General features: G+C 40.7%; 1 protein-coding gene across 4 annotated transcripts; it reads right to left on the bottom strand.

Annotated features, from left to right (window-relative positions):
* Positions 1-339: 339 nt before the first annotated feature.
* On the bottom strand, positions 340-18,493 carry snx25 (sorting nexin 25). Of its 4 annotated transcripts, none has more exons than XM_020085973.2 (22): positions 18,212-18,493; positions 17,274-18,115; positions 16,137-16,221; positions 11,770-11,986; positions 10,953-11,125; positions 9,614-9,800; positions 9,116-9,186; positions 7,902-8,092; positions 7,571-7,702; positions 6,734-6,883; positions 6,415-6,540; positions 6,112-6,276; positions 5,651-5,782; positions 4,656-4,796; positions 4,157-4,270; positions 3,469-3,546; positions 2,815-2,898; positions 2,583-2,700; positions 2,381-2,447; positions 1,542-1,723; positions 1,306-1,406; positions 340-1,191 (listed from the first exon to the last, which is right to left on the bottom strand). In XM_020085973.2, exons 2-22 carry the CDS (start codon positions 17,619-17,621, stop codon positions 1,126-1,128), a joined length of 2,928 nt encoding a protein of 975 aa, XP_019941532.1. In that variant the 5' UTR covers positions 17,622-18,115; positions 18,212-18,493; the 3' UTR covers positions 340-1,125. The 4 variants fall into 4 exon arrangements, with proteins under 4 accessions (XP_019941532.1, XP_019941560.1, XP_019941541.1 ...); XM_020086001.2 differs by having other exon boundaries at positions 17,274-18,017; positions 18,289-18,466; XM_020085982.2 differs by having other exon boundaries at positions 18,289-18,465.
* Between the last annotated feature and the right edge of the window lie 17 nt (positions 18,494-18,510).

The raw sequence follows: 18,510 nt of genomic DNA, 5'->3' as shown, positions 1-18,510 counted from the left end.
AAACATGAAAAAGAACCTGTGGTAGCCTTTAATTGTCATAAAAACTCAAAAGGTGTTCAGTTTGTCCAGTCTGGACTAATGTAAAAAACATGGCGGCCTCCATTGAGAGGTTCCCCTTAATGTAAATATAAAGGGCCCTTCTGGGGTAAAAAAAGATTATTCTACATACTGAATTTTAAAATGAAACTTATCTCGGTGATATTTTATGCTGTTCAGTGATGTTATATGCTCCAGGACACTGAATCATTGGGAACAATCTGTCTCAATAGCATCATATTTATAAAACTTACAGATTGATTTTAGACTTAAGACCATTTTTAAGAAAAAACAGCCACATCATATTTTTGTTTGCAATTTATTGCTTATATAAACGCTCTCTAAACAATTTTTGGTAAAAATAAAATCTATCAATAATAATCATAAATAAAATCATCACAATTACTTTTACATGACATTATATTGCACAATTATAAGCTTTAACAAGAATCACAAAACACATGTGTTGTTGCTCAGGTTGTGTGTAGCAGGAATGTTCAGAGGTCCGTGGGCGATGATACACACTGTTCGCCTTCAGAGGGCAACAATCTGAACTTCAGCTGTTTGTTTGTTGCATTTAATCAATGTCTGTTGGTCATCAGCTCTAGTTTTTTACTTTCACAAAATGTCATTCTACTTTGTAAACTTTAGATCGTCACAATTTACACAGGAACGTATGATTTCATGTTGTTTTGGTACAGATCTTTATCCTTCAGTGCTTTTAAACGTGGGTCACATGATGTAAAAACACTATTTGTTCTTGTGTAAATTAGTGTGTTCTCTGGTGCAGATGTGATCTGTCTAGTTAGACTGGTGTTTGAACAGGAAGAAGTCAGACTCCATGTGGCTTCTCTCCGTTCAGAAACACACATTTCTCTCCCAGCTTTTCATCACAGCAAAGTTCCTCCAACAGAATCAGCCTCAGAGCCTCACAGCTGACTAACTCTGCTGCTTTCTGTCTGAGGTTTAAACCAAAAGGCCATCTCCCTGTATAGCACGGCAGTTTATGATTGCTCAGCTACAGAAAGGCGAGATGAACCAGCAGAATGTCAGTTTCATCCGAAATGTTTGTGTTACGTGTATAAGTGTTCAGATGTTGTCCACCTCTGCGCTGAGTTCAGGACACAGTTCCTTGAGTAGCATTTCCATCAGCACCTAACAGAGACAGAGACAACATATATCATTTACAGTTAGATGCTTTGTAGTGAACATTATGAAAAGTGTATTTATGACAATGATGAGGTTTAAGATGTTATGTATTGTTCCTACATAGAGAAGGTGCTTGTTGGCACTGGCCTCCTGCAGGGCGTTAAAGATCTTAATGATTCCGTAGCGGGCGTTCTGCTGGCCAACCAAATTTGCTAAAGCATCTGATAGAAAACAAAAAATAAAGAGGTCAAAACACAGTATAGGTGATAAATGGATTGCTGATGTTTGTTAGCATCGTACAACATATTCCTGAATCAGAACCAGGTATTCTAGAGTCACATTTCCACTCGTCCTACCTGGGATATTGTCAAGAAGTTTCTGCTGAGCCCGTTCCTTCGTTTCACTGCGTTCAGAGTCAGTTCGAACCCTGACGTGTGGTGCCAATTTCCCATTGGGCCAGAAGGTATCCCTGAACACACCGGTGTAACACACCAACATCTGTTCACAGAAGATCCAGTTTACTGTGTCCCGGATCTGTCTAAAATAAAGCACAGAGGATGTTAGGCTCATTCATAATCAAAGAATTATTGGTCCCGATAATTACTATATCGACTTATAGTACTATATATAAACATGAAATCAATATTTGAGTTGACTTGGATAAATTGCCCATTGTGTTTACCTCCAAGTTTGTTTTTTTTTAACTTAAGAATGTAACCGACATTTAGCGAGTTGACGCTTCGCTCATCTTTGTGCCTGTCCATGTCTGGGAGCGAGGCGGAGTTTAAACTCACACACACGCCGGCCAACCCCGCCCCCACTCACTCACACACAGAGAACCAGATGAGACGAAGTGAAAACATTTTGGGTTTAAGCTGGATGAAAGAGCAGATTCCATTTTTATCGCCGCTGCTTCAGGATTAGAGCTGTCGGGTTGTCCTCCCACTTCACTCCCTGCTAGCCTGCGCTCACTTACACAACTCACAATAAACACCAACACTAACCAGAAGACAACGAGACGTGCACATTTATTTAACTTTTTAGTTCAGTCCATGTCCCATCTGCAAACAGAAGGGGTGGGTTTTATGACCTATACTGCAGCAAGCAACTACAGGTCGAGAGATGTTTTGGTTTCACTCTGGGGAGCTGTCATGCCATAGCTTATATGTAAACAGATAAATAAAATGTAACTTACTTGTTGATAGTTCGTCCAAATGTCACCTGGACTAGTGCAATTAGAGTCTTCCTCACCCACTTAAACACTGAACAGACAGAGAGACAGACAAATCCACTTAGTTAGAATTCATGATATAGCTCCATAAAGACATACTTGTTAACAGTAAGGATATAATGCTCACACTTTTGTATTTGTTATCTGTAAACAACGTACTACTCACTTCCTCTGAGTTCAAAGATCTCTCCAATGAGCATGAAGCAGGGTTCAGCCAGTGCATCCCTCCTCCCATCTGGCTCATCGCCATAGTCTGACAGATCGCTGTCATCGTCATTCTCCTCCTAAAGACAGAGATGACACACAGCACCCAATAAGACATGGGGACACGAAGCACTTTGGGTGCTAAGACTGTCTACATTGTGGCGTAGCTTCAGCAGTCATGCATGAGGGCGTACCTCAGTGTGGGAGAAGAAGTCTCCAGGTAACCTCTCCAAGAAGGAGGCCAGAGAAAAAGAGGATTTCTTCTGAATCGACATCACCTTTAAAGATTGTACAAGATATTATCACTGGACTGTAAACAGTAAATCTACAATACACCAATCAATAAAACATTATGAATTATGTATTTATAATGTGACTCATTATCACTTTATCAATACATTCACAGGTTTATAATTTCAGCCTTAAGTAGCAAAAAAAGGTGCATCTGTGTGGCGAATGCAGTAGAGAAGAGCTCACCAACAAACAAAAACCAAATTTGACACAATCATCAGATATTGATTTAAAACATCTCAACAGATAATAAATATGAGTCCATACATCAAAGTTAATACAGATGCTGCTTTAAATGCAGGTATTCTTAATCATTCTGTCTACCTGGAGGGATTTGAAAACCCTTACTACTGAAATTGACCTAAGGTTTATTAATGCAATCTGCACTTTATCAAATAAAAGGAAAACTTAAAAATGTTAGAATTTTACAATGACTCTCTTACAGGGGCGTTGAGGAGGAAGGAAGAAGTTCTAAAAATATTTTTATGCTTGATATCCTGACAATAATATTTTAAAGGCTGGTTTTATTTGTAAAGCACGTTTGATAAGTTCGGTACCTTGAGATGCTCTGGAGACGGGCTGAGGAACGCGTAGAGAGCCTCTGACTGGCACAATCGCTCATCCGTCAGCAGACGCTGCAAAGACACACACACACAGACACACACAGCTTTAGTCAGCATCAACGTTTATCGGTGATGATGAACCACAAGGAGGCAGCATTAGCATTGAGCTGGGTGGTGTGCTTCAGTCTTGAATCCTACTGGTGTAGTCCATCATGGGGAGAAATTGTGAAGTTCTAAATTATCTTAGAAAATAGAAATTACAATATAATTTCAAAGGCAAACTGTGGCAGCTGTAACTACAGAACACAAAGTATGTTACTGTACAGGGCTTGAGAGTGCAATAACACAAATAAACAGGCAAACAGAGAGGTCTGAAGAGTTGGCTTAGAGTTGCATATGGTTGACAAAATAAATAGTTGAAATAGATAGCTGAAAATAATAAGTAAAAGTAATGAGTAAATGGTGGAGAAAGTTCAAAACAGTGGATAAATTGTTCAAATATCTAAAAGAAACAGCTAAAGTCTTCAAATAGCTCAAACTAATGGATAAATGATTGAAACATCCAACTCAATCGAATACGACAGAAAAAAGCACCAAAGTCATCCTCTAGTCAGCTGGGTCATATATGAGTCAACTGTTATATCCTGTAGCTACAGTATGTCTTTTTTCCCACAATGTTTACCTGGAGAAAGGCATTGAGTTGAGTTTTGCTCTTGTCCAGGAACTTCTGGTCGATGGATTTGAAAGGAAGTTTACTGAGTGATGGTAACTGGAGTTTCTTCAATGATGGAAAACACTGAGAAATAAAGACAGACAGTTAATGTCAAACCACATTACTGCCAATATATGTAAAGTTTTTATCTTTGTTATTTTGCAGTGCAATTATACAATCCAATTTCCAAGCGCACTCTGAATCTCACTGCCACCAGCAGTTCATTTTGATACAATGGAATTATTTAATCATAGAAGGGGACGGAAAATACTTCAAAAGAGCACTGATGGTGATGTGTTGTGTGATGTGTACTCTGCAATATATCTATCTTAAAATAGACATTCTACTGTGGAAGGGGCGTGGGGCATTAGAACAGCAATGCAAACCTTCTATTTGTGGTGATGAGTGTTTACTGATGTTAAGAAAGATAAAATATCCCTAACATGTGCAGAATTTGTTGTTCCGTTACCTCAGTCAGTTTGCGATGCAGCATCTGGAACTCAGTGAGTTTCCTCTGGACGCTCCAGTGACTGTTGGCTGTCTCCTCTCCTTCCACCAGGCTAACACACACACTGTAACAGGCTACAGTCTCACCACCCTCCTCTGTGGCCTGAAACACACACACACAGACATACAAAGTTAAAGTATCTAAGGTTCTGCACAACTAAGAATAGTTACAGACATTAGAACTACTGAAAAGCACTAAAACAAAACTTATTTAATACCTACCACATCAGTAACAATGTTAAAGTTAAGCAGTAACAATTATCTTTTTGTCTGTTTCTTTTCCCCATTTTTCCAGTTTAGGGATATCCAAATGTTGATTAAAATAAACCATCAATCTTTTATATGCATATGGAATTACCCTCTGCAGGGTTGAGGGAGCTGCCACTCTGCTATACCATTTCCTACCACAGGGAGGCTGCAGTGCACTTTAGTTATCTTCCATCTTATATTATGTAGATTTTTTTTAATAATATTTTTTATGTTTATTTTGTATATAGCATTCAGAGTTGCATCTCTTGTATCGGTGCTAAACAAATAAAGTTTATCATTATGATTTTAACATAAGATACAACCTCAGCCCCACCTATAAGGTGCAATCCATGAGTGGAAAAGCTTGATCTGAATAACAGCAGACACATTTCACGTGACTCCTACTACAGGACTGGACCACTCATGAATTCTGTCTGTAGCAAAACATGAGAAAGTTTGTGATTGCTAGAAGTTCTCTGAAATCACTCGCACTCACGAGTTAAGACCTAATCTGTTTGTACGAATGGTTGCATGAGGCCCGAGGTCTTAAGACTTTCCAGTTACAACACTCTTCAGCAATGTGTTTGTACATGTTTTACTTAGATGAAACCCTTTACTGGGGCCATTGAGGATGTCCACTAGGAAGCAGCTCAGTTTGTTAAGGATAATTAGTATAATGAGCCATATGACGTATGAAGTTGTCGTTACCTCAGCAGTAGTAATAGTCGCCCTCCAGTGCCCCAGGTTTTCACACCACCAGTCTGTCCTGGTGATATGTTGCTGGAGTTCACTGTGTTCTTTCTCCATGGCTCCAATCTCTTCCTTTAGTTTGCTAACAATCTACAAAAACAGTGTAATGAAGAAATGACAGAGGATGAAAGAGAATGTGAAGTGGCTTTCAGTTCAAATTATGCTTTAAGACCACATTTTTAGCTTGTTAATTTTACTCAGATTTGAAAACACAAAAATTACAAATACACCAGGGCAGGGAAACAAGTAAGTCAGATTCTGTAATAGGATTTTAAAATAAACCACTGAGTAAACATATTGACACTGCAGTTAAGTTGAGGGCATCATGCTAGAAGAACGTGCATGAGCAGATTCACTGATTTTGATATTGTCTTTATGTGTTTGCTGCTGTGATACTGAACGTTTGGAGGGAATTCTACCTTTTTGTCTGGCTTTGGTGCATTCTGGATGGAGCCTAGCGCCTGTCGTTTGTACTCGAGTTTGTCATACAGTTGGTGGAGTTTGGTAGCAGCATAGCTGGCCTGCTCATTTATTCCTTTACTGCCTTCATCGCACACTTCTTCTACTCCATCGAGACCCTGGCACTGCACACAGAGGGATACAACAATAAAGACTTGATTGTCTACAAAGAGAAAGGGAGGAATATGAGCGGTCTGGGTATTCAAACAGATGAACATTCAGAAGTGGGCACATGTGGTGCTATCAGTGAATGTGTTTCTCACCACTTCATCCTTTTCCTCTGTGCTACACTGTGATTGGCTGTGCTGATCATCTCGTCTGATCAATCGATCGTAGAGGTCAGAAACTAGGAAGGATGGGTAATAACGTTCTCTCATTGTCTCAGTAACCTAGAGGATGGATGAGAGTAATAGAAATGCTTTATTACCAGTGAAGAACATCTTAACAATGTAAACATAAGTATAGAATTGTAGCACATTCAATAAAGAAAGGTCACATTTCTTGATTTTTATTTTGATATTTGCAGTCATCCACAATAGCTAGTCAGGGTTAGAGTTGCTTATTAAGAACAGTGGCAGTTACCTGTTCCTGTAGTCTAACAAAGACCTGTGTTCCTCTGTTCCCCACCAGACTCTGTTGAATCTCCTTCAGAAGAAACTTTTCCACTGGAATCTCTTTGCTCTCCACAAAGAACTTTTGATAGATTTCCCCAACGATTTGGGGAACCTCATTCTGTCCATCACACAAAGAAATTAACTTTAACTTATGTACTTATTTCACTACATTCATGTGTGTTGTGCTTTTTCCCTGATCAGAAATGTCTACTTAGTATTTCACTGGCAATACTGGAAGTGTAAATGACAGCTGTCACAACAACATGTAGTGGCGATTTGTCCACAAATTTAATTAGAAAAAGCCAAAGAATATCAACTGGAACCAAAATCAAAAGCCACTGAGGCACCTGAGGAGTGAATCATATGCAGGTAATAAGTCCATTTTTCCTGGCAGGTGTCACATTTTGTGTGGTTTATTCTCCATTTGTTTGGTAAGCAAACTAACAAAAGAAAGGCAAAGGCGTCTTCTGTCTCTCTTGCCCTGGTAAAAAGCCATGAACTCTTCCTAGTGCCTGGCTGTCTATGCCCGCCTACCCATTTATATATAAAATCACCTGGTGCCCAGTACCTAAAAACAAAAGCATTAACTATCTAAACTAATTAAATACAATTAAAACAACAATCCTTCAGCATTATTGAACTACTTATATTAAACTAAACAAAAAACTAAATAGCTCAACACAAAATTTGACAATATTATGGTAAACAACGAGAACAGGTACAGCACACTAACTTAAAAAATAATTAATACACCATATACTAGCAGAAGTGTTGGGCTGGACCCTCTGGAATGTTTACGGCTCACCTTGTTGGCAGTTTTCAATGTTTCCGTCAGTTCCCAGAAGCTGATCAGAGCTCTTTTATCAACTCTCTCCATGTAAACTCTGAAATGCTCCCTGTAACCTGGATTACACAAGATGTCATCAAACTGCAGAATCTGGATGTGAAAGGAGAGAGAAATAAAGCAAAAAATAAACAATATGGCACAAAAACAAAATTCATGTCACTGATTTGACTTTAAAGAAGAATATGTCTTTATCTGTTTAGAACAAAGGCGTGACAACAATGCTGCACGGCTGTCTAAGTCCAAATTGGTTCTTTAAAACTTAAAACTTCTCAATTCACATAAGTCTTACCTTCTGACTTTGAGGCTCGTCGCTGTCGTCAGCCCCTCCATCCTCATTGTTTTCATAGTTGGGTCCTCCGAGGAGGCGGATCCGTTTCTCACATTGTTTCTTAGCAACAGTCAGCTGATTGATATAACGTTTCATATCTCTGGCCCTCAGCAGATCAGCCTTCATGGCTGCCGACTCTTTACCTTTTCGCTCTAAGAGAGAGAGGAAAGCAGAGTGAGGTACGATCTACGTGCTATGTGTTTCTGTGGTGGACCAACCACTTTTGAGAGAGAGGGAAGTGGTGTGAGGTACCATCTTCGTGTTACGTGTTTCTGTGGTGGACCAACCACTTTTGAGAGAGAGGGAAGTGGTGTGAGGTACGATCTTCGTGTTACGTGTTTCTGTGGTGGACCAACCACTTTTGAGTTGACAAAATGTTATAGATATATATGACTTGGCTGAGCTCCTCATTTTGCTTACAGCGCCACCAGTAGGTTGACATATTCAACTGTTACCGATATGTCTTGAGAACGTTTGGATAGACAGAAAGATGTAGAACTCTAATGACCTTGTAAACCTTGTGCAACCGCTCGATTGAAGTTGTTTTTTACTTAAAGAGTGAAATATTGTATCTCAATGTCTACTTTATGTATTGAGTCAACAATATGAGCAGATATTCATGTCACCAAAAGATGAATTTGAATAAATACAGTGATCCCTAACTCAACAGGTAAAAATCTTAGTTGGCAATACTTTGATTTAGGACAAAATCCCTGCAAAACTAACATTTACATCAGCCTCAGCTATACTCTGTGTTTAATGCTTTTGTTAATATGTTGGCATGCAAACATAAGCATTTAGCTGAAACCAAGTTCCTTAGTTCAGCCTGAGTCTTGACTCCAAGATTAGGTATAGGTTGGCTCTTGGTCTTTAACCTAATTTGACATGAGGGTCAACTCTCTGCTGACAGGCTGCAATTGACTGCCACAGCTCAACTGTCACATGAAAGCTGACCCCCCAGCCCTCTACAAGGGTTGTGAGAAAATAATTCTTGTCACTGTTTGATGCTTCCTTAGTGAGAGTATGTTAACAGCAGATATAGTAGATTTTTACCTGCGTTGATTTGAAACTGTTTTGCCAAATTATAAGTAATTATCCACATTATCCAATGTTTAAATAACCATTTAATTAAAGCAGTTTGTCTGTCATACAGTGAAATGCAGTGTTTTTTGTACCTTTCTGCTTCTTGAGCTGAGGCAGGCTGCTGATGGTGGTGGCATGAATAATCTCTACCACTATCTGATACCTACAACATAGAGACAGGAGAAAAAAATACATCAGTTATTATAATCAAAGTGATGAAATCAAAAAGTGCTTTCTCGAATTAATAAACTGAACTAAACAGAAGATGTAAATTCAGTGGTAAATTGTAAAATAAATGCACAAGAGTAGAAAACTGAGCTTATGTTTTCAGAAACTCAAACAATGTCTCAAACTAACAAGACAATATAGCAGAATCATGTCTCGTCTGCATTTAGATCAAGTATTTTCTTGCAGAGGCATTGTCTGTTCCTATGGTAACCCCACCGCAGCACACATGATAGCCGTTAGCACTGTCTATAATGTTTGTCTCTACATACAGTATGGTTAATTTGAGGGAATATTTGTGGGTGCAGATCCGTCTGTTTAATGGGGCAGTGCAGGTGTGCACAGTGCATGTGTGTGTTTCATGCCTGAGTTGTTTGAGGAAATTGACATCAGTAGAAGTTGATATTAGTTTGATGAAGTCTTCGTAGGAGGCAGCGTAGGTGTAGGCTTTCTTCTGCTGCTCAGCCTGCTGCTCCCTCTGCTCCAGCTGAGACAACAACATCCTGTTTATGGAGTCTGGATCACTAAGGACCTCCACCAAAGGCTTCAACACTGGAGCACACACACACACACACACACACACACACACACAGAGAGAGACAGACAGAGAGAGAGACAGAGAGAGAGAGAGACAGAGAGAGAGAGACAGACAGACAGACAGACAGACAGACAGACAGACAGACAGACAGACAGACAGACACACACACACACACACACACACACACAGATATAAAAGATATTGTAAATTGAGTTCATTGAGTATCCACGCACTACTCTTAAATGCAATTACGAAATGAAATAAACATTCATAACAATACAGTATACTCAGATATTAAACAAAGCACAATGGAGTCTGACAGATACACAGGCATACTGAGGCACAGATGGGAAAAAAGATAAACAAAATACAAAAGCAAAAATACACATTTTATCAAATTTCCCCCAAGTACACTTACTGTATTCTTATCTCAAAGAAAGAGATTTATTTTGTAGCAAATGTCAACAGTGGCTATGACCTTGGATGTTACAAACACCTGGAGACTGCAGCCGTTATGTTGTCAACTTTTTCATCCATGGTCAGAGATCAAATAGTAACAACGGGTAAAAGCAAGCAACAGCAAATAAGCACAATACCGTGTGTGTGTGTGCGTGCGTGTGTGCGTGCGTGCGTGTGTGTGCGTGCGTGCGTGCGTGAGTGCAACAGGCGAGGGAGATTTGATTAGAGGGTGTTCTTTTTAAATGTAGAAATAGATAGATAGAAATAATAAAGAGACAACAAGCATTTATTCTGCAAGGTCCAAGCAAATTTGAAACACTAGGGGGTTGTAGGAGCCATGTTCAACCCATAAATGTAGATTTTTTAAAAATACATTCAGTTAGAAATGTGATATTAAAACAAGTATTGATGTTTTTCCTCAAAGAAACATCATATAATTTAGTTTACAGCTCAAAAAACACATTGAATTGTGCAGTGAGTCTTTAATATCAAATGACTTTGAACAGAGCCACAATATTGCTGACCCTCTCAGAGATCCATACTTGTAATGACAACAGAGCTAGTTACTAACTGGTGACCTGAAACTTAAGTTATCATGCTATTGTATGTCTTTATGATCTCAAGATTTGGGAGCAACAAATGTGGGATATTCCAGTGTCATATAATACACTGTAAAGTACTGGTACACACACAAACAATCAAAGTACCTTTAGTAGTGATGACTTCTGTGAGGCAGCAGCGTAGTGTGTGTGACTTGGCATCCTTTTGTGGCAGCAGACAGAGTAGCAGTATTCTGGCTACACAGCGGAGGAAGGCCAGCTCCGAGTCAGAACTGACCAAACAGGGATGGAGTGGAAACGGCCGAGCAAACTCCTCCGGTCTGAAGAAATAAACACACACAAGAGAGACACGGATTTAAGACTGAGATATAAACAGAGAAGGTGAGATTTTTGACTGATATTCTGGCAGAGCTAGATGTCATAATGCTTTTATTAAATAGCGATTCCCTGGACCTAAAACTGCCATTATTTCATTCTTCAGCTGCATCTCATCACACAATCTATGCTTCTAGAACTAGACTGAACAAGCTGTCCCTGTATTGTGCCTTAACTATTGAGGACAAGGGAGGCCAGACATCTCTGTAGTGCGATCAAATCATAAGTCTCGCCTGACATGCAAAGATAATGAAACCAGATGATGGGTGAATCATCATTCTGTTTCCTTTGGACCTGGCAAATGCTGCCAAGAGACAAAGGAAGTGAGGCTGGGAGAGTATAATGTTATACGCTGTACTGAACTGCTGTAATTTCACCCCATCTGCACGCATAAAATTACACTGGAGGGAAATCTTGTCAGTAACAAATTAGAGCTGAAAAATATTGTCTGTCATAGTTCTATGAAAAGGAAGCTGCCCTCAAAAGTAATGGATAAACCTTGAATACCTATAAGTGTGTGTGTGTGTGTGTGTGTGTGTGTGTGTGTGTGTGTGTGTGTGTGTGTGTGTGTGTGTGTGTGTGTGTTTACCTTGCAGATGCAGCCTTGAGGTCAGTGAAGTGTGTGTGCAGGATACGGATGCTGTCATAACACACCACATTGACGAGGTCTATATCGGCAAGCCTGGATCTCAGCTGCCCGATCATCTGCCACCAGTCCTCTGACAGCATGGAGTACAACTGGCCCTCATCACTGCTCAAAGGGATGTACCACGACAGAATATAGTCTCTGTAGGCATAGTCGAACACTGGACAGAGACAAGAGAATTGGAATATATATATTTGTTAAAAGATGCATGCTAACAACATATCTACAAGTTTTATTTTCCATTAACACCTGTGAACAAGCACCAAAACATATTTTTACATAATGCACAGCAAATCTTTTCCTGCGTTTCATATGTGTAACTACAGATTGTCTGTTGAGCTCTAAGCAACCAGAGCCTGAACACCTCCTGTTTAGGTGGACATAGACCAGCTTGAAAAACTATATTAGACAGACAGCTGCAACGGATAATTAATTGAAATGATTTTACAAAGCCAAAAAATTCATTACATTACAGTGTAAATCTTTCGGTAACACAGAAAGTTTAAAACATCAACACTAGTTTGTGGTCTTCTTTGCAAAAAGTTTGCTTTAAATTTTGGATTTGGCTGCAACACTGTTTACCCCCGAGACTCCAAAAGTGTTTTGTGGACTCAAGTTCAGGTCTACACGTACCCAAACGCGTCCTTAATGCGCCATGAGTCCCATTCAGACCTACAGGCAATTTAGAGTCATCAATTCAAGTGACCTTAATTTCCTCAGTGTGTGGGAGGAAATGAGTTCCTGCATAACCCTGATGAGATATACACACATCTCACACAAGAGTCAAACTCACAAGAGAAAGGCCACAGCTGGATGGTGGATTCATAACTAAGACTCTCTTGCTGTGAGGCAACACTGTTGAATTTATGTTTATACTGACTTTAATAAATACTCGAGATTGATGATCCTAACCTGAAGGTTAGGATCCTTTTGAGAGCACAGAAGATGATTACCAGTGTAAGAAATGAAAAGAAAAAAAAAAAAATTCCGCGCCAAAAATCTGTTTAGCATTAGTTGCTCTTTTCTTGCAAAATAAGGTAGTTTTGTCTCTTTAAGGCTCTAAAGGTTTATGAATGCAGGTATTGCTCACAGGTCACATAGATACAATGTGTGATAAGTGGTCATTAGTACACACTTCATTATAAATCCTGACATAACAGACACAATTTCTGCTTGAACATCAATATAAAATTCTCTGAAACTAGACTTATGTTGAGGTATTCTTCAGGGCTATTTGAGAATTTCAAAGGAAATTCAATTCACATGAACATTACAATCACTACATACTGATATTAATGTCAGATAAAATTCTAGTTAAATGAGTTGAGCTGACCAGATCGAATTTTCTGCCAAATCTAACTGCCGACTTATATGATTACAGTACATATATTGGTATTTTTTTTACCAATACATCATATGGCAGATGTACCTTCTTTTCTCAAATACAATTTTAACAACAGTCAGCTTTGGCAGGAATATCTGGGCCCTTCTTATGGTACTAAAAGATATTTTCCTGCACTTTAGCATTTGTCTGGTTGGGGTTCATCTCTCCTCCCACAGTCCAGAGACATGCAAGCTTCCTGAAATGGTGACTCAACTGCCTGTGGGTGTGAAGACTGTTTCTGTGATTAACAGGCGACCTGTGTGTGGCTTCTCACCACCATGACCCTGCAAAGGATCAATGGCTTAAAAATATGATGCATAGATGAGGTTGGTGTGGCGACAGTAGTTTACAGGCAACATTTTTTTAAATGTAGACCACTATACAATTAACTTTCAGTCGATTAGTCCTAATATTTTTTTTAATATTAATAAAATATCACTCACTACATTCGAGCAATATAATGGAAACCAAATTAATAAGAACCGTAGAAAGAAAAAAGTGGAAAAATATACTTTTTACAGAATTGATTTTAAGTTTTTTCTCTAGCTTGTGTGAACAACTATAAAACAAAGATAACAATGTAACAGCTAATGAAAAGCTAATGCTCTGAACTTGAGGGCTGGATATTATCCCAATCATACAATCGTACAGCACCAAAACAAAGCTGATACAGAAACAATAATCATCCAAATGACTGACCCAGCAGGGTTTGTCAGTCATTTGACTGTGAACCTGACAATGTCAACCAAAGAACCATTTTAAAACACACACAGGAGCATGTGCAAATACACACCCTCTATGTAAATCTGGAGCCATCTGTTCCTTGGCTGTGTGGCTGTGTGTGTGTGTTCCTATACTTCTATATTTGTGAGAACCATTTTAAGAATAGACCCTACAGAGTGAGGACATTTTTGGAAAGTGAGGGTATTTTGACCGGTCCTCACTTTTTAAATGGACTTGTACATGGTTAGGGTTAAGACTTGGTTTTAGGGTTAGAGTTAGGCATGTGTGTGGTTTTCCGGTGTGCCAGTGTGTGTATATGAACGCGTCTCCAAGGAGACTATCAGAGGACATTAAGGCTAAAAACACAGTTTAAATGACGCCGTCTCGTGGCTTGCAGACACGTGGATGATACCACATGAGCAGTATGGAGGCACATTATGTTTTTTCTGTTGTTTTATTACGTCTGAAGAAGACGCCACAATTGACTTCAATTGTATTTGATTCTGCTGCAACAAAGTTTACCCCTTAAACCCCAGAAGTGTTTTGTGGACTCAAACACTTCATCCACACCTCCATCAGCATTGCGGTGAGTAGATGAGTGAATTTTCAATTTTCTGTGATCCATCCCTTTAAGGTTAAGCTAAGGGGCTGGGGAATGCATTATGAGTCTCCTCACTAAAATAGAAGTACAAACATTTGTGTGTGTGTTTGTGTGTGAGCGATTGTTGTAATCCACTATGAGCAAGAAGGGATCAGGGACAGGTCATGGTGAGTGGCAGAAATGGATGCTCCCCCAGTCAGCAGTTTTATCTCAAAAACAGAAGTTGAACATTTTTCCAACAGTGTCATAGACATTTCAGACTCATGTTTAAAAATGAATGGTCGTGTAATGTAACCAACCAAACAGCTGCGTCCCTCAAAGGCAGTGAAATGGGTACTGATTTTTGCGGAATGTGAAAACTTTATTTCGATTTTCTTAAAGGTCCGGTGTGTGTACGATTTAGGAGAAAGGGAACTATTGGCAGAAATTTAATGTAAAATAATCCTCATGATGTTTTCACTAGTTCATTTCATCTAAATTGTATGTATTGTAGTTTTCTTTATCCCAGAAAAGGCCCTTTATATTTAAATACTTTATATTTACATCGAGGGGACCCTCTCTACATTAGTCCAGACTGGAAAAACTAAACACCTTTTCAGTTTTTATGAAAATTAAAGGCTACCACAGGTTCTTTGTGTAATGTTTGCGAAATAACTTTTCATTCCATCCATGTTTGACAGACAACACGATCAGCCAATGCTAATGAGAATAGCGGTGTGCCGAATCAATCATGTGGCTGGAAGAGAGTTACAGCCTTGTCAGGTTAGGTTGACGCATAAAGCATGGAGCGTAGCAGCCGACAGCAGCACATGCGAGTGCTAGTGTTTGGCTTGCAGCCATGCACACCAGTATGTCAGGAGTGGAAGCGAGACAAAATGGAAAATAAAGACTGGAAAAGTTACCGAAGAAGACACCACTACTGACACAGCCCAAGGCTCAAGAAACGAGGACATTGTTGAAAATAATGGTCAGAGGAATTTGGTAGTGTGGAGTTATTTTGGCTATTTAAAGTCTGACAAGAAGCAGTGTAGCGTGCACTGCAAATTGTATCGAAAGCATGTTCCCACATAGACAGGAAATACCACTCATCTTCTAATCTGAGCAAAAATGACAGAAATAGTGATCTGATTTATATCGTCTATAAATCTGTTACGATGGATGTGAAAGAAATGATCATGATAGGAATTTTTTCTATCATCCTGCCTTATTTGTATTGTTGGGTTTTTGTCTCTTACTCTGACTCTCACATTTGGTTTTATTTTATGTGCTAATTTATGATGTAATGCTAGGATTCCTTGGGTGTCTAAAAGACACATTGAAATAAAATATATGACTATTATCATCACATTAACGTGATGTTAACATTACATAATGTGATCTGCTGGCGAATGCAATGACTGCACACAACAAGCATAGCCAAGAGCTTAAGTCTAGCTATGCGCCAAAAATGCCGTGCAACATTGTGTTATTTGAAGCTGAATGACATGAGATAGAATTTTCATATTAACATTTCAGACACTCAATCTGGCAGAAAGGAACAACTCTGTACTCGATAGTATTTACAACGACATGAGCATAGGTGGTCAGAAGCTGATCTTTTACCTTCCTTTAGAGCTTTGTCCACATTGTGTGACACCACCACCCTCCTGCTCTGACTTGATTCCTGAATTGGAACCAAAAAACGGGCCTGAAAAACAAAAAGCACAAATAAGAACAAGAACAACGAAAAAAATCAGTAAAGGGAGAGAGGACTGAGAGCTGTGTGTCTAATGAGACGAGAATCCTGACTAACACACTGGGCCAACATTTTCATAGCTCATACAACATGTTGAACGAGACTAATGCTTGAGACAATACTCCTCTGTCAACATCAATAAGTCATCAGGCACACAGCAGCAGTCGCTGAAAGGCTGCCGCTGGGCTGTGGCCGCTTGTTAAGGTAAGACACCAGCCAGTCACAAGGACACAATCACTTTCCTTGGAGAATAAATCACCATAAGTGTGTGTGTGTGTGTGTGTGTGTGTGTGTGTCCAAATCCAGCAGCATGACTCTGCCTTGTCTATTAAAGCTCAACACAGCGAGGGGGGCAGGCAGAGAAGATGAGAGAGGGGAGAAAGATGGCGAGGGGAAAATAATTGACGGTGAAAAGGATGGAGCTGCAGAGAGCAGGAAAAGAGACAATTAGAGATGAGAAATATGAAACTTGAATGTGCACTGTGTGTTCAACACTGTTTGAGGTTTGAATGCTTCCTGATGACATGATTATTTCCCCCATGTGATATCCTGGGATCCTGGGGAGCTGGTAGAGAGTGTGTGTTACCAAATGTGAATGGTATATCTGCACATGCACTGAACTCTGGACAATCTCCTGACATTCGGAGGGGCTGTATGTGGGAACGCAAATGGCCAAGTGAAATGCTCCGGACAACCTACAGAGTTTCTCCTGCCAGCCCCCCAGTACAAAGTCTAAATAAAGTCCTAATCTGCAGACGTAAGAAAACAGCAGGAGATCCTACGGAGGATTATTCAGACAAGGCAGTGGACAAAGTGACTGATGCAAAACTAAAACCAACAAAGATATCTCAGGATGTAAAAAAAAAAAAAACATATCCTGCAGCATTATGTGTAAAGGGCAAACTACTGAGAAAGTCCACAACCAATTGTTCAGACATTCTCTGGAGTTTGTGTCTGACTTTAAGTAAGTAATGAGCTTGAACTTGGAGGCGTCAGTATCTTACCATGAGCTTGTTGAAGAACTCCAGCCATGCAGCTGATTGCCTTGTGTTCCTCGCGAAGCAGCTCACTTTGAGAGGACTCTTCCTGACGAGCAGGACGAAGCTCCCCGCCAGGAAACACAGCAGGGCGAATGACACATAGATGAAGAGCTTCAAGAAGAAGGAGGTGAGGGTCAGGCCTCCCCAGGCCAGCTGGAATACTACTGCTGCCACCACGCCCAGGCAGAAAGCCGGGACGAACCGGAAAGAGGAGCCGACAGAGGTGGTGGAGGTGGCGGACATGGGCCCCTCTCCTTCTCCGGCGCTGCTACTCCCTCCAGTCTGTGTAGTGGTAGTTGAGGGGGTGGGCATGCTGCGACCCCACCATCCATAAATGTGCCACTGCTGGTTGGGCTGAGAAGTTGCTCCGCTTGTCTATGTACCAAGTCACAGCGGTAGGTATACCGTGTACACGCGTGTGTACCCTCGACTACAACACTGTCTCCAAGAAGAGGCATCCCCGCGTTGACATCTCCTCACCGACCCACGCCGCGCTATGTTTTCCACGCTCCTAGCATCGGCCCACCCGGCAGCCACAGCCACGCAGCCCCGCCGGCTTAGTCCTCCACAGCACGGCGCCCTCCCGACGGCAGAACCAGGACACCGGGCTTGTCTTCTCCTGGAAGAGGCGCCGGGAGGTGACAGACACCCAGGCGCTGGGAGTGGGAGTGGCGGCGGCGGGATGGATGGAGCAACAACCACCGTCACCTTGGAGACAAATAGGTGGAAGGGTAGCTTAGTGACTGTTGCTAACCAAACTAGCTAGCAGGAGGCTTAAGTGTGGAGCCGAGTTGCTGTTAAGTTTCCTGAAAACAAGCAAAACAAGAGACAGGAAATCAAAGTAAGAGGCAGCGAATGAAGTTGGACTGCTGTGTGCTTCCGCTGAGAGTAAAGCTACTTACAACAATGACAGCGAGCTAACTAGCTCTGATGCTCGCTAAGTAAGCAAATGAACGTCAGCGAATGTTGGCTCACGCACCTCGCGTTTAAATGAAGGTGTGCGGGGACGGCGCTGCTCTGTCGCTCGTCCTCTGTGGAGAAGAATGCACCGGGAGCTTTGGAATGGCGACTTCCGAAGAGCCACGGGATGCGTCCGCTCCGATATCCTCGACAGATAAAAACAGGCTACTGTTATTTTCCCCGAGCTCCAGCTGACTGCCAATCTGTGAACGCGCAGGGGCCGTCAGCCAATCAGCGCCCG

This window comes from Paralichthys olivaceus, chromosome 9 (assembly GCF_024713975.1).
Source record: "Paralichthys olivaceus isolate ysfri-2021 chromosome 9, ASM2471397v2, whole genome shotgun sequence".
NCBI lineage: Eukaryota > Metazoa > Chordata > Actinopteri > Pleuronectiformes > Paralichthyidae > Paralichthys > Paralichthys olivaceus.
Note: the sequence above shows the minus strand (reverse complement) of the source record. Positions and strands in the feature narration are given on the sequence as shown.